Source organism: Lissotriton helveticus, chromosome 1_2 (assembly GCF_964261635.1).
Source record: "Lissotriton helveticus chromosome 1_2, aLisHel1.1, whole genome shotgun sequence".
Lineage (NCBI taxonomy): Eukaryota > Metazoa > Chordata > Amphibia > Caudata > Salamandridae > Lissotriton > Lissotriton helveticus.
In genome coordinates this window covers 93,699,089-93,716,187 of record NC_136058.1, presented here as the reverse complement: position 1 = coordinate 93,716,187, position 17,099 = coordinate 93,699,089, and the positions used below count along the sequence as shown (strand labels likewise).

General features: G+C 44.4%; 1 protein-coding gene across 6 annotated transcripts in view; it reads left to right on the top strand.

Annotated features, from left to right (window-relative positions):
* RAVER2 (ribonucleoprotein, PTB binding 2) overlaps window positions 1-17,099 on the top strand; it is a 407,034-nt gene that overhangs the window by 295,537 nt on the left and 94,398 nt on the right. For all 6 annotated transcript variants that reach the window (XM_078669153.1, XM_078669118.1, XM_078669128.1 and 3 more), the window contains exon 12: window positions 501-590. In XM_078669153.1, the coding sequence (XP_078525279.1) occupies window positions 501-590 (90 nt within the window). The remainder of the gene's footprint in view (window positions 1-500; window positions 591-17,099) is intronic.

Below are 17,099 nucleotides of genomic sequence, written 5' to 3'. Positions count from 1 at the left end.
GTTTGCATTCTTTTTTTAAACTGCGGGCTATGGTCATTCCTTTACACCTGCGCCTTACACTTTGCTAGAAAGAGGGGGGGAATAACCTTTTCCCTGGTCCCGGGGACTAATTTACTCACATTTACCACCAGTTATGAGCAGGAGCTATATGCGATCTGGGGGTGGGCAGGGGGGGGAGAGATCTGTGTTTGGGGGAGGGAAGTTTAGGAAGATGTGAGTGGACACACCAGGCTCGGAGGGCTGCATGGTGGAGTGTCATGCTCCACTGTGCCGTAGGAGAGGGCCAGGTGATGACTGCTCAGTAGAATTAGGCCTCGTATTGCACCAGGTAATTTGATGTATAGGAACAGCATGACCACATGGAATAGACCAGGACAGAATCCCCCTCAAAGGAAACTGCTACCACTGACTAATATTAAGGGACCTTAATGGGAGAGAAACCTGAATAGGGTCACAGAGCTATTTGGTTTATATTTTAAGATGCAGATATTTTATTTCAGGAAGGAGCACAACAGTGGTATTCACAGTTTCCATCAACGTATGATGGCTCTCAAGAACAGCAGTATGAGCATCAAAACGCAGGCAAAGAGGTAGGCAATGATGTTAACTTTCCTTCGGTCTTACTGCTTCTAAATGGATTCTTTGCTTTTAGCGTTTGAAAATATTTTGTAAAATGTCCTTTGCAGATGCTTGGTAGTTTTGTATTATGAATTGCAATTGTAGATTTGATTCCTTTCTTTTAAGGTGCCTTTATTTATTATACTGAAAATGTCTCCATTTATCAGTAGTGTACATGGCTGAGATTCATATGAGTCTCAGCTCAAACTTTATATGGCTAAAGCCGTGGTAGGTTTTGCTGCTGTATCACCAGAACGTTTCCAGACTGCCTTAATTCTATTGAAGAAAACTGCAGAAATAAACAACAAAACAACTAATTATACCTCATCCTCATCCGTCCTTTCTAACATTGTTCACTTAAACATCCTAGTTTATTTCTGACATAGCAGCTTTGGATCATTAATGTATTCAGACCCTATTAGTCTGGATTCCCGGGTAATTTTGTATGTAACAGTAAACTATATTAATCTGCTTTTAGGCAATATTGTAGTTGTACATTAACATTGTACAAAGAGGTGAATGTGCCCAGCATGCCACTCCCCCTAGAGGCCAGCATAGCTCAGAATTCTACCCAACGTGGGTGCAGGAAACATTGTTTAGAGCTCTCATGTTCAGCACCTCTGCTGTATATGTTTGGATATTTACTTCTTATTTTTCCATGGGTCTCTTCTTCAAAATCAGTTGCAGCCTGCTACCGTTTGATGAGTTGTTTAAAAAGTGTTGGTCCTTGGGACCATCCCCCTTTCTTCATTATGATTGAACCAGCAAAATAGAAAACATTTCTCTTAAGCTCTTGTTGCATCTTTGATACCAAAGGGGATGATGGACGGAACGTTTGAGCAAATCAAACACTCACCCCCAGTCAACTGATCTGGGTTTAATCCATCATCATTCTTTAGCTCACTCCACCACCCCAGTTCAGACATGGCCATATGCAAATCAGTCTGACCCTGTGCCTCATGGGAACAGTCCAGTACGAACTGCCAAGATGTTTTCCCTGGACCGGAAACAAGCATCCTTGGACCAGTTTCTAGCTAATCAGCCAGACTAGCTTGAATCCAGTGGCAAAGTGAGCAAGGGACCCACGTCTGGGCATACCATGCCAACTTAGGGCGAACAAAGTGATACCAAAGGGGATGATGGACGTTGGAGCAAATCAAACACTCACCCCCAGTCAACTGAACTGGGATTAATCCATCATTATATTTTAGCTCACTCCACCACCCCAGTTCTGCATCTGTAGCTTTACACTGGTAACTGCACCCGCCCCTAAGAAATGTCTGAACGGCCTGCATCTGTATGGCATTGCTAAAGACTTGAATATTTTCAAGCTTTTTACACTAAAAATTGGATAGAAAGAGGGAACTCTCTCCCTCTAAGCTTGCATCCTCTTCAGGGTAGGAGTCTGCGAAGAGCACCAACACTCCATGCCCTCCAGAAAGGGATAAATCTTGAAAAAAAAAAAGTGGGGAGGTATGCATTGCACATTTACTGAATTTGACCTTTCAAAGTCAAATGGGCCTGCTAAAGCAACTTCACTAGCAGAATGTGCTTATTTTTCTGTTGCTACTTCTAAAAAAAAAATATATGTATCCCCAGGATTTAACAAGGTCCTCTTTACATCCTACATCTAGTACCTAGATCTCACACAAAATCATTGACTACAGCACCCAAGAATTTAACTAAACACAAGGTTGCATAGTCATCATCATCCAACTCACACAGAAAAAGATCAGGAGGATGGGTGTGCTCTTACAGCACTTCTAAAGAGTTGAATGAAATCCCACTTCACATCAGAGCCTACTTCTCCTCCCTTGAATTCTGCCAGAAGCAGAAGACCTGGCTTTTATGTTAACCAACTGTTAGAAATTGTGTTGACTGGGTTGTTAGCCCTGGTCATGCAGCAACTACAATCATAGTCCGAGTAAGGCACCAGCAAACCCCAACTTAACCTGTGCTCCACCCCCTGGTAGCTTGGAACAGAGCATTCAGGCTTAACTCTGAGGCAGTGTGTAAAGTATTTGTGCAATACTCCAAACAGTAAAGCAGTGAAAACACACCACAAAAGTAGCCCATAACAGATTTAGAAAAATTAAGTTGTTTTTAATAAATAAAACAAGACCAAAGTGACAAAAATCCAGTTAGTAGAACCGGAGTTGTTGAAATTTAATGTTTTTAGTGAAAATCGTGCCAGATAGCACAAAGCACCAGCTGAGAATATGTAGTCATGCTGGACCGGAGCCAAGTTACAAGTTCAGGCTGACCGCAATGGAGCGTGGGCTGGCTACCGGGACCCAGTTAGGCCCCCTGAACAGGGTACCTTAAATCCTGGTTGCGGAGAATTGTGCAAATCCGCGTTGAAAGCGTGCCACACAGCCGAAGCGATGTTTTGGTTCCAACGTGTGGCGAGGCTGTGATGCGAGGTCCTGTTGCACATCTTTGAGGGTTCCGTCGACGAGGCTTGTGATGCGAAGTCTGGCATCAGGAATGTGCCATTCAGCGTTTGATGCATCTGTTATGAAGAGTTGCGAGGCGACGATGCGGAACCTGTCGTCGAGGCTGCTGTCGAAGAAAGATGTAAGGACCTGGGCTGTGGATGCGCCACGCCATTGGGGTGATACATTGGTTCCGAGGACTGCGAAGGCAATGCGTGTCTTTGCGACAGGTCCATTCCATGCAGCTACAGAGATGCAGCGGTTCTGCTTGTGGATGCGCTGCTGAGCATAGGGAATGTGTTGGTTCTGCTCAGGGATGTGTCGCTCAGCAAAGAAGATACGTTGGTTCCTCTAGCATGCACCTTAGGCCCACTTCATGGGTCCAGGACTGGGATGGCAACGCTTGCCAGGGTAGAATTGCGGATGGCAGAGTCCATGTGCAAGGTAGTTGGAAGCCTGTTATGTCCCGGAGGTTTCATTGTTTTGGGTTCAAGAGATGCAGGTAGAGTCCTTCTCACCCAGGCAAGAGGGCAGCAGGGCAGTAGTCCCTTCCGAGCAGCAGTACAGCAGAGTGGCAGTCTGTCATCAGCACAGTAGTCATTCCTGGAAGAGTATACACAGGTCCAGAAGTGTACTGAAGTGGTGGTGTCTGAGGTCCTTCGTTTACTCACAGTCTGCCTTTGAATTGGGGAGAAGCTTCTAGAGGCATCCCTTTATAATACACAGATGCCCTATCTTCCCTGACCTGGCTCCTGACTTTCTATAGGGGGTATGCAGCCCTTTGTGTGGAAACATGACCAAGCCTATTTAGGTGTAAGGGAGGCTGACCCCAGCTCCTCCCTCCTACCCTGCCAGTGATCCCCCACTCAGTCACACCTACGCTCCCATTGTATGTGGCTGTCTAGGGAGAATACGCAAAGCCCAACTGCCAACTAACCCCAGTTATGTGATCAGAGACAGGCTGCCGGTACCAAGTGGCTAAGTTTGGAAAATTTGGTATCAAAGAGGAGGAGTATTGGGCTATTACTACTTTGAAGGAGTAGAAGGTCCAGTCACGACGTGCCCAAAGGATACGTCTTTACAAAGATTGCCGTGCTGTCCTAGAGAAGGAGGTGGGAATGGTACAGTCTGTGATGCGGATGATTAAGGCAGGGTGACGGAAAGGTTGCCCTGGGAAACCATTTTGTTGGATTTTATGCCCTCACACACCCTTTCAGGTGTCATGCTTCATCATTTGGGCCTGCTCCTCGTTGGGTCGGCGGTGCAATACCCAACGGGCAACACCTCAAAGAGGGGCTCTTTGGCGGAGATCTTTTTCCAACAGCCGTATGGATGAAGTGCAGTATGGGGCCAGAAATAGAGGGTAGACGTGGGATAGTGAGTTAAAATAAAGCTAGTGGTACCGGGAATTGTTTATTCAGAAGGGCCACTGCTCTAGTTAAAAACGATTTTCTAGAGGAGAGTGATGGAAAATAATGTTTCCAGCTAACATCTAGAATTTATTATAGTCTGGTCAACATGTTTCTCGCTACTGTAAGGTTAACTAGCGATTCTTCAGGACCCAGGTGACTATTTAGCAAGTATCTAACGGTGCAAAGAACTGTCTACACTAATACCCTCGAGTGTGGTGTATGTATGCTCATGTGGCTACCACACTAATGGGTGAAGGGAGAACAACACTATATTACCCTTCTTCTAGTTGTGACTGTCAATACCTGTTAAAAAAAGAGGGAGAGCATATCACAAACAAATTGAAAAAAAATGCATCGGTGACTGTAATCCTTGTGCGGTTCGCATGCCAGTGGGAATCAGGCGTGTCACAACACCATTGCACAAGTGTAACATGCACTCTCAAATGTGAAAACTCAGTGAGAGTGGCACGTGAATATCTAAAAATTGAAGGATTAAAATGACCAAATTGGTATAGGTAGCTCACAGATCTTCAAAACTCACCTAAAGTTAAAAACAGTCAAAACAACGACAGTGTCCAGCGGGTAAAGCTTCAGGTAGATCTTCCACCGCAAGGCTTTGTATAGGGAAAGATCTTAGTGCCTGGCGTACAATATACACAGTGACTGGGTGATACTAAACGTCTCATTTCAACGGTGTTGACTTGTATAGTAATTTAAGCTCAATTGTGTGGATATAGTATTACTGGTTACCATGATTTTATAATATACTGAGGAGCCCACGTGGTAGGGTGTGTAAAGGTGTATGCACACTTTATGGTCCAGACCACACATTTTGATCTATCTAGTTATTGGAATAGCATAACAAGGCTAGATGGGCTTATTATGAGTGCAGTGTCAACCTAGGGTGGTCACCGTAATGCAGACATTCCCTGTTTCTCATATGTCAGTGTACTGCGTCGGTCCATATCGGGATAGAGACTGGAATGCTCGGTGAATGCATGAGATAGACCCCGCTAGGGTATATATAGGTCTGTACACGATTGACATGTGGTACCATATTCTGCGCGCTGTTAAGACGCCATGAATGGCTTTCTGTCTGCGGAGGTACAAGTTACTATTGTTAACTCTAATGTGTATAGCCCGGAAATGTCAGACTAGAGGTAGTCTGAAGGTGCCGGGTAAGCACCGCTGATCATGCTGAGGCTGTCAATAGGGGAACTACGTGTCACAGAGTGGCCCAATCGGTATGTGTTTAGCAAGCTCCCAGAATGCCAGAATTACCAAAATGTGATGCCAAATTAAATTCATGCATGGGAACATTGGGACTTGGTCTCACATCGTGTCATTCATTGCTGTGAGGTATCGTACCTTGTGCGCTGATTTGCCGTCAGGGCTAACGACAGATTTAGTATCATGCTGGGGAACAGGTTAGCTCGTATCTATTACCGCTAATGTATTATAGCGCGGTTAGGTGAATTCATAACCGACAGGAGGGTGAACTGTTACCAGTAGAGCCGCTAATCTGCAGAACATCAAACACAAACAATCCGGGACCTCAGACTGTCCTCGTGTGGGTGATCATACACTGCCGCGAAAACCAAAGCGGAACTGTCAGTAGTAATGCCAGAATTAGAAATCCATATTGGAAAAGGCCAAATCATTACTCTTACCTCTAAAGTATTTTGGCGCGGTTAGGTGGAACTCGTACCCGACTGGAGGGTAACATGTTAACATCAGAGCCGCTGATCTGCATAACATGAACTAGAACAATACGGGACCTCAGTCTCTCCTCGTATGCGGGATCATGTACTGCCGCCATAACTAAAGCGGAATTGATTCACTTACTTGGTAATTCCTGAGCTTCGCTGCACGCACCTACCCTTCACCGCTGGAACCGGGTGGAGGGGGAGGGCAGGGTCAGTTCCGGTTATAAGGAGTGTGAGCCTAAGCCTGATTGGCTCACTAACGTGGGGGCCATTTTGCAGTGTTGCCTAAAAAGTAAACTGAGTCTCGATCGAGCCAAGAGAGTAAGTCGGTATAGTCCGTATGGCTCGACTCCCTCTATATCATATTTGAAGGAGTGGAGAAAAAATTGCTAGTATATTTATACCTAAAATAAGTCAAACAATAGGTAATTGCATGTTGATCAGTGATAGACGCCCGGAAGGGGAATGCGTCGGCCATATTGGAGTGGTAGGTTCATTGGGTTCATAATGTTCTAGGAGGAGGAATGTTAGAAAAGATCTCAATTCCTCGAGATAACCCTCATAAGAAGTGTTGTATCACGCTTATTAAGGGAGTGATACTCCGGTGAGCTTGAGGAGGGGGGAGAAGGAGGGGGAGAGGAGGGGAAACTAGTTAGCAGAGTTTCTGTAAATTATTTAAAGGCTGGTCCAAGGGATATCTTCATTTAAACCATTACTGTCAGTAGATAATCTGTGGATCCAGCGTTGTTCTTTGTAGAATCGGCCTTCTTTGGATATCTTCTGGCTTGCCTCCAGGACAAGCCATTGAAGAGAGTCAGGGGTGTGATTCATTTCTAGGAAGTGCCTGCACATTTTGGTATTGCTTTTCTTGCACCTGAAATTGCTGCGGTGCTCAGATATTCTAGTTTTCATATTACGTGTCGTCATGCCAATGTAATAAAAATTACAGGGGCATATGATCAAGTAGACACAATTCGTGTTATTACAGTTAGTGTGGCCTCTCATTTCCCACTTGAAAGATTCTGTCAGGGTGATGCTTTTGTACTTCTTAGTGAATGGGCATGCCACACAAGCACCACACGGGTAATGGCCTGTAACTGGTGGCAGATTCCATAATGTGATTTGGCGATTGGATTCGTTTGTGTTCTTGGGTCTGGTATGTATCAAGATATTTTTTGACCTCTTAAAGGCAAACCTTGGTTGGTCTATATTTATAGATCCAGTATTGAGTATGGACCAATGGCGTCTCACAATTCTTCTCAATTGGTTAGACGTTGGTGTGAAGGTTGTCACACAGGTCATGGGTTGGACAGCTAGGGTTTTTTTTTCTTTGGGTTCAAACAGACCCTCCCTGTTATTATTCTGTGCTCTTTTCTTACATTTTTTGATTTCTCTGGTAGGGTACCCTCTCTCTCTTAGATACCTAGACAGGATAGCGGACTCAGTCTTGTAATTGGCCATTGTGCTACAATTACGTCATATCCTAAGGAATTGCCCAAACGGTAGATTGGATCGCAGGGCCTTAGGATGGTGGCTGGTATAGTGTAGCAGACTATTCCAGTCTGTGCTCTTTTTAAACAAGGTGGTACCAAGGGATCCCGCTTCGATACTTTTTTTCAGGTCAAGGAATGCTATGTGACTTTTGGAGGCCGTGATTGTGAAATTCAGGTATGGATTGATGTTATTAATCCACCCGAAAAATTCTGTGTAAGAGTCTTCATTACCTGCCCAAAAAATCAAGATGTCGTCTATGTAACGCTTCCGTAGCTTTATATTCTTGTGGTAGGGGTTTGTCACTGATGATATATGACTCTCTTCAAAACTAGCCATGTAGAGGCATGCTACACTTGGAGCTACTGTGCTCCCCATGCAAGTTCCCTGTATCTGATGGTAATAGGTGCCTTTAAATTCAAAATAGTTCTCAGTGAGGACTTTTTCCGCACATTCCATAACAAAGGTGATGGGTGTTGCAGATGTCCACTCAGTTTTTTCAAGTACCGTCTCAATAACACCTAGGGAGGCCCTCTGGGGGATGTTAGTGTAGAGGGCCTCAACGTCTAGGGTTATCAGGAAGTCGATAGATTGGGCCTCATCATAGTCCTGCAATAGGCGTAACAGATCTGTTGTGTCCTGGATGTAGGAAGGGATTTGCTTAACCAGGGGCAGCAGAAAGTGGCCACAGAACTGCGATAGGGGTTCTAACACAGAGTCAATGCCTGAGACGATAGGTCGTCCTGGGACTGGTGTGACCCCTTTGTGTATTTTGGGCAACGTATAAAAATACGGAACCCTAGGGTTCTTTTACACTAGAAAATCTGCCTCTTTTTTAGTCAACCAGCCGTGACATTCTGCTGATTCGACCATACTCACGATGGACATTGTGAGGCGTTCTGTGGGATTCTGTGTGATAGCCTTATAGTATCTTGTGTCATCAAGTTGTCTTTGGCACTCTATATCATAGTCTACAGTATCCATTATTACTGTTGCGCCCCCTTTGTCAGCTTGTTTGATGGTTAAGGAGGGGTCCCTGGCTAGTGTATCCAGGATGTTTCTTTCCTCCTTGGACATATTGCTATGTGTGGAAATACCAGACAAGTTGTTGACATCTCTTAAAACCGCTTGCTCAAAAGTGAGCACCTCACTCGGTACCATGCCGTTATGGGGGGGTAAAGGTGGAAGGGTTGTGCAACCCAGAGTCATCGATGGGTTCATGTGGTTTGCCATCGAAGAAGGCGTGCAGTCTGATTTTTCTGAAGAATTTTTGCAATTCAACAGTTTAAAGAAAGTTGTCGGTTCTGGGAGTCGGTACAAACCCGAACCCTTTTTGTAAGACCCTCTCTTGTTCATTGGTTAACTGGTGTGAGGAGAGGTTAACGACAAGACTCATTTCTTGCTTGTTTTGCTCCGAGTGTCCATCCCTTGGGGGGTCATGTCCTCCCACTGGACCCGTTTGTCGGTTACGTTCCCTCTCTTTCGCCCTCGCCCTCTGCCCCAACCTCTGTCTAAAAAAGGCCGGTTTCCATGGGGGGGGGGGGCGAATTGGGGGGGTACTGTAGTCCAAATTGTGGTATGGGTTGGGGGAACTGGGGATATTGCCAAAGTGGGTGTCCAGGAAAAGGTATTTGGGGATGGGGTAGTGGGTGTTGTCCACGTCTCCCGCCTCTTCCGCCACGTCGTTGGCGTGATTGCCATTCATCCCCACTAGAATTGCTGTCACTATTGGACCCTCTTCTTGAGGAGTTATTACTGGAATCAGAGAGATACCCTGTGCCTGACTGTGTGTAGTCCGCTTTAAGGTATGGGTATACTTTCTCTTTATCAAAACGTTGGATGTCCTTTTGTAATTTATTGAATTTTTTGCTTCATCAAGTAATCCTTGTGCTCACTTATCTCTTTATTGATTTCGGCCAATTTGGTTTTGAAACCTGGATTAGTGACCGCGTTTTTAAGTGTTGCTTCTAGTGCCTGGATCCTTTCTAGTAGGGCATCAGCCAAACGCTTAGAGGTATTCACGATCAGAATCAATAAATCGTGCGTACACTTCCAGGAAATCTGGGACCATTCAACCTTGAATTGGCCGTCTTCCCAGAATATCCTAGGGAAATTCTTGACAATTAACCCGTTCGGCCATTAGTGCTCCGTGTAAGCTGACTCTTATCCATTCCCTTTTGAGGTCAGAGAGGGTTTGCCAGTCAGCTGTATTGCTTCCCGTTGCGTTGTCGTTGTCCAAAGTTAAAATAGAGGGAGTTCTGAGGATAGCTGCAGCTTCATCCTCTCCAAAGCTAAGTCCCTGCCCTTCCATGTTGAGTGGAGGGGGGACAGAGCGGGGGATGTGGTGTAGAGAACCAAGGCCTGGCTCCGATTGAGCTTGGAAGAGGAAGACAAAGACAAATGAGGGACAGAACAGATCTTACCCACCTAGAGAGAAACTCCTACGGGTGCAAGCCGTGCATAGGATTTGGTATCAAAGAGGAGTATTGGGCAATTACTACTTTGAAGGAGTAGAAGGTCCAGTCACGACGTGCCCAAAGGATACGTCTTTACAAAGATTGCCGTGCTGTTCCTAGAGAAGGAGGTGGGAATGGTACAGTCTGTGATGCGGATGATTAAGGCAGGGAGACGGAAAGGTTACCCTGGGAATCCATTTTGTTGGATTTTATGCCCTCACACACCCTTTCAGGTGTCATGCTTCATCATTTGGGCCTGCTCCTCGTTGGGTCGGCGTTGCAATACCCAACGGGCAACACCTCAAAGAGGGGCTCTTTGGCGGAGATCTTTTTCCAACAGCCGTATGGATGAAATGCGGGTATGGGGCCAGAAATAGAGGGTAGACGTGGGGTAGTGAGTTAAAATAAAGCTAGTGGTACCGGGAATTGTTTATTCAGAAGGGCCACTGCTCTAATTAAAAACGATTTTCTAGAGGAGAGTGATGGAAAATAATGTTTCCAGCTAACATCTAGAATTTATTATAGTCTGGTCAACATGTTTCTCGCTACTGTAAGGTTAACTAGCGATTCTTCAGGACCCAGGTGACTATTTAGCAAGTATCCAACGGTGCAAAGAACTGTCTACACTAATACCCTCGAGTGTGGTGTATGTATGCTCATGTGGCTACCACACTAATGGGTGAAGGGAGAACAACACTATATTACCCTTCTTCTAGTTGTGACTGTCAATACCTGTTAAAGAGGGAGAGCATATCACAAACAAATTGAAAACAAATGCATCAGTGACTGTAATCCTTGTGCGGTTCGCATGCCAGTGGGAATCGGGCGTGTCACAACACCATTGCACAAGTGTAACATGCACTCTCAAATATGAAAACTCAGTGAGAGTGGCACGTGAATATATAAAATTGAAGGATTAAAATTACCAAATTGTTATAGGTAGCTCACAGATCTTCAAAACTCACCTAAAGTTAAAAACAGTCAAACAACGATAGTGTCCAGCGGGTAAAGCTTTAGTTAGATCTTCCACCGCAAGGCTATGTATAGGGAAAGATCTTAGTGCCTGGCGTACAATATACACAGTGACTGGGTGATACTAAACGTCTCATTTCAACAGTGTTGACTTATATAGTAATTTAAGCTCAATTGTGTGGATATAGTATTACTGGTTACCATGATTTTATAATATACTGAGGAGCCCACGTGGTAGGGTGTGTAAAGGTGTATGCGCACTTTATGGTCCAGACCACACATTTTGATCTATCTAGTTATTGGAATAGCATAACAAGGCTAGATGGGCTTATTATGAGTGCAGTGTCAACCTAGGGTGGTCACCGTAATACAGACATTCCCTGTTTCTCATGTGTCAGTGTACTGCGTCGGTCCATATCGGGATAGAGACTGGAATGCTCGGTGAATGCAAAAGATAGACCCCGCTAGGGTATATATAGGTCTGTACATGATCGATATGTGGTACCATATTCTACGCGCTGTTAAGACGCCATGAATGGCTTTCTGTCTGCGGAGATACAAGTTACTATTGTTAACGCTAATGTGTATATCCCGGAAATGTCAGACTAGTAGTAGTCTGAAGGTGCCGGGTAAGCACCGCTGATCATGCTGAGGCTGTCAATAGGGGAACCACGTGTCACTGAGTGGCCCAATCGGTATGTGTTTAGCGAGCTCCCAGAATGCCAGAATTACCAAAATGTGATGCCAAATTAAATTCATGCATGGGAACATTGGGACTTGGTCTCACATCGTGTCATTCATTGCTGTGAGGTATCGTACCTTGTGCGCTGATTTGCCGTCAGGGCTAACGACAGATTTAGTATCATGCTGGGGAACAGGTCATCTCGTATCTATTACCGCTAATGTATTATAGCGCGGTTAGGTGAATTCATAACCGACAGGAGGGTAAACTGTTACCAGTAGAGCCGCTAATCTGCATAACATCAAACACAAACAATCCGGGACCTAAGACTGTCCTCGTGTGGGTGATCATACACTGCCGCGAAAACCAAAGCGGAACTGTCCGTAGTAATGCCAGAATTAGAAATCCGTATTGGAAAAGCCCAAATCATTACTCTTACCGCTAAAGTATTTTGGCGCGGTTAGGTGGAACTCGTACCCGACTGGAGGGTAACATGTTAACATCAGAGCCGCTGATCTGCATAACATGAACTAGAACAATACGGGACCTCAGTCTCTCCTCGTATGCGGGATCATGTACTGCCGCCCTAACTAATGCGGAATTGATTCACTTACTTGGTAATTCCTGAGCTTTGCGGCACGCACCTACCCTTCGCCGCTGGAACCGGGTGGAGGGGGAGGGCAGGGTCAGTTCCGGTTATAAGGAGTGTGAGCCTAAGCCTGATTGGCTCACTAACGTGGGGACCATTTTGCAGTGTTGCGTAAAAAGTAAATAAAGAGTCTCGATCGAGCCAAGAGAGTATGTGGGTATAGTCAGTATGGCTCGACTCCCTCTATATCATATTTGAAGGAGTGGAGAAAAAATTGCTAGTATATTTATACCTAAAATAAGTCAAACAATAGGTAATTGCATGTTGATCAGTGATAGACGCCCGGAAGAAGAATGCGTCGGCCATATTGGAGTGGTAGGTTCATTGGGTTCTTAATGTTCTAGGAGGAGGAATGTTAGAAAAGATCTCAATTCCTCGAGATAACCCTCATAAGAAGTGTTGTATCACGCTTATTAAGGGATAGATACTCCGGTGAGCGTGAGGAGGGGGGAGAGATGGGGAAACTAGTGAGCAGAGTTTCTGTAAATTATTTAAAGGCTGGTCCAAGGGATATCTTCATTTAAACCATTACTGTCAGTAGATAATCTGTGGATCCAGGGTTGTTCTTTGTAGAATAGGCCTTCTTTGGATATCTTCTGGCTTGCCTCCAGGACAAGCCATTGAAGAGAGTCAGGGGTGTGATTAATTTCTAGGAAGTGCCTGCACATTTTGGTATTGCTTTTCTTGCACCTGAAATTGCTGCGGTGCTCAGATATTCTAGTTTTCATATTACGTGTCGTCATGCCAATGTAATAAAAATTACAGGGGCATATGATCAAGTAGATACAATTTGTGGTATTGCAGTTAGTGTGGCCTCTCATTTCCCACTTGAAAGATTCTGTCAGGGTGATGCTTTTGTACTTCTTAGTGAATGGGCATGCCACACAAGCACCACACGGGTAATGGCCTGTAACTGGTGGCCGATTCCATAATGTGATTTGGCGATTGGATTCGTTTGTGTTCTTGGGTCTGGTATGTATCAAGATATTTTTGATATTTTTTGACCTCTTATAGGCAAACCTTGGTTGGTCTATATTTATAGATCCAGTAATGAGTATGGACCAATGGCGTCTCACAATTCTTCTCAATTGGTTAGACGTTGGTGTGAAGGTTGTCACACAGGTCATGGGTTGGACAGCTAGGGGGTTCTTTTCTTTGGGTTTTAACAGACCCTCCCTGTTATTATTCTGTGCTCTTTTCTTACATTTTTTGATTTCTCTGGTAGGGTACCCTCTGTTTCTTAGATTCCTAGACAGGATAGCGGACTCAGTCTTGTAATTGGCCATTGTGCTACAATTACGTCGTATCCTAAGGAATTGCCCAAACTGTAGATTGGATCGCAGGGCCTTAGGATGGTGGCTGGTATAGTGTAGCAGACTATTCCAGTCTGTGCTCTTTTTAAAAAAGGTGGTACCAAGGGATCCCGCTTCGATACTTATTTTCAGGTCAAGGAATGCTATGTGACTTTTGGAGGCCGTGATTGTGAAATTCAGGTATGGATTGATGTTATTAATCCACCCGAAAAATTCTGTGTAAGAGTCTTCATTACCTGCCCAAAAAATCAAGATGTCGTCTATGTAACGCTTCTGTAGCTTTATTTTCTTGTGGTAGGGGTTTGTCACTGATGATATATGACTCTCTTCAAAACTAGCCATGTAGAGGCACGCTACACTTGGAGCTACTGTGCTCCCCATGCAAGTTCCCTGTATCTGATGGTAATAGGTGCCTTTAAATTCAAAATAGTTCTCAGTGAGGACTTTTTCCGCGCATTCCATAACAAAGGTGATGGGCGTTACAGATGTCCACTCAGTTTTGAGGTAAGAGTAATGATTTGGCCTTTTCCAATACGGATTTCTAATTCTGGCATTACTACTGACAGTTCCGCTTTGGTTTTCGCAGCAGTGTATGATCACCCACACGAGGACAGTCTGAGGTCCCGGATTGTTTGTGTTTGATGTTATGCAGATTAGCGGCTCTACTGGTAACAGTTTACCCTCCTGTCGGTTATGAATTCACCTAACTGCGCTATAATACATTAGCGGTAATAGATACAAGCTGACCTGTTCCCCAGCATGATACTAAATCTGTCGTTAGCCCCGACGGCAAACCAGCGCACAAGGTACGATACCTCACAGCAATGAATGACACGATGTGAGACCAAGTTCCTCTGTTCCCATGCATGAATTTAATTTGGCATCACATTTTGGTAATTCTGGCATTCTGGGAGCTCGCTAAACACATACCGATTGGGCCACTCTGTGACACGTGGTTCCCCTATTGACAGCCTCAGCATGATCAGCGGTGCTTACCCGGCACCTTCAGACTACTACTAGTCTGACATTTCCGGGCTATACACATTAGCGTTAACAATAGTAACTTGTATCTCCGCAGACAGAAAGCCATTCATGGCGTCTTAACAGCGGCGCAGAATATGGTACCACATATCGATCATGTACAGACCTATATATACCCTAGCGGGGTCTATCTTTTGCATTCACCGAGCATTCCAGTCTCTATCCCGATATGAACCGATGCAGTACACTGACACATGAGAAACAGGGAATGTCTGTATTACGGTGACCACCCTAGGTTGACACTGCACTCATAATAAGCCCATCTAGCCTTGTTATGCTATTCCAATAACTAGATAGATCAAAATGTGTGGTCTGGACCATAAAGTGCGCATACACCTTTACACACCCTACCACGTGGGCACCTCAGTATATTATAAAATCATGGTAACCAGTAATACTATATCCACACAATTGAGCTTAAATTACTATACAAGTCAACACCGTTGAAATGAGACGTTTAGTATCACCCAGTCACTGTGTATATTGTACGCCAGGCACTAAGATTTTTCCCTATACATAGCCTTGCGGTGGAAGATCTACCTGAAGCTTTACCCGCTGGACACTGTCGTTGTTTTGACTGTTTTTAACTTTAGGTGAGTTTTGATGATCTGTGAGCTACGTATACCTATTTGGTAATTTTAATCCTTCAATTTTTAGATATTCACGTGCCACTCTCACTGAGGTTTCACATTTGAGAGTGCATGTTACACTTGTGCAATGGTGTTGTGACACGCCTGATTCCCACTGGCATGCGAACCGCACAAGGATTACAGTCACTGATGCATTTGTTTTCAATTTGTTTGTGATATGCTCTCCCTCTTTCTTTAACAGGTATTGACAGTCACAACTAAAAGAAGGGTAATATAGTGTTGTTATCCCTTCAGCCATTAGTGTGGTAGCCACATGAGCATACATACACCACACTCGAGGGTATTAGTGTAGACAGTTCTTTGCACCGTTAGATACTTGCTAAATAGTCACCTGGGTCCTGAAGAATCGCTAGTTAACCTTACAGTAGCGAGAAACATGTTGACCAGACTATAATAAATTCTAGATGTTAGCTGTAAACATTATTTTCCATCACTCTCCTCTAGAAAATCGTTTTTAACTAGAGCAGTGGCCCTTCTGAATAAACAATTCCCGGTACCACTAGCTTTATTCTAACTCACTACCCCACGTCTACCCTCTATTTCTGGCCCCATACCCGCACTTCATCCATACGGCTGTTGGAAAAAGATCTCCGCCAAAGAGCCCCTCTTTGAGGTGTTGCCTGTTGGGTATTGCACCGCCGACCCAACGAGGAGCAGGCCCAAATAATGAAGCATGACACCTGAAAGGATGTGTGAGGGCATAAAATCCAACAAAATGGATTCCCAGGGTAACCTTTCCGCCACCCTGCCTTAATCATCCGCATCACAGACTGTACCATTCCCACCTCCTTCTCTAGGAACAGCACGGCAATCTTTGTAAAGACGTAAGTTTGGAAAATAACAACTTTCTTAAAGTGTAATTTTCAGAATTGCAGTTTGAAATCCGACTTATCCATATGTTAAGATTTTAAATTGCAAATCCAGATACATTAAACTTGAAGGGGTATCTCTTACCATTTGGAAATTACAGTCATACAATGTAATGTGTTGACTCCAAAGTTATCCTATGGGAGACAGGCCTTGGAGTAGTGAAAAACGAATTTAAGAGTTTTTCACTATCAGGACATGTAAAACTTGAAAGTACATATTCCTGCGTTTTAAGTGCATTTAAACCAGCCCTCTGAGCCATCTAAGGCCTACCCTATGGGGGGGGTGACATATGTATTAGAAAGAAAGGATTGTACCTGGCAAAAAGTTTATTTTGCCTGGTCGAAATGGCAGTTTTCACGGCACACACAGTATCTGCAATGCCAAGCCTGAGACACGTTTAAAGAATGACTTAAGTGGGTGGCTTAATCAGTGCTGCAGGCCCACTAGTAGCATTTAAACTGCAGGCCCTGGATTCATATAATATCTCTTTACTAGGGACATAAAATAAATGAAATATGCCAATTGGGTAGAAGCTAATAATACCATGCTTTAATGAGAGCACAAGCACTTTAGCAAAATTTAGCAGTGGTAAATTGCACAGAGTCATAAGGTGAACAACAACAAATTCAGCAAAAAGTGGAGGGCAAAGGCAAAATGTTTTGGGGGGTGACCCTGCAGAGAGGTGAAGGTCCAACACCCAGCTACTCTAGACAGGGCTAGCACACAACTGCTTAGTATACCCTTACAGGTAAAGGTGCACTTTACAAATACACGTAACATATTATCATGAACAACCACTTAATC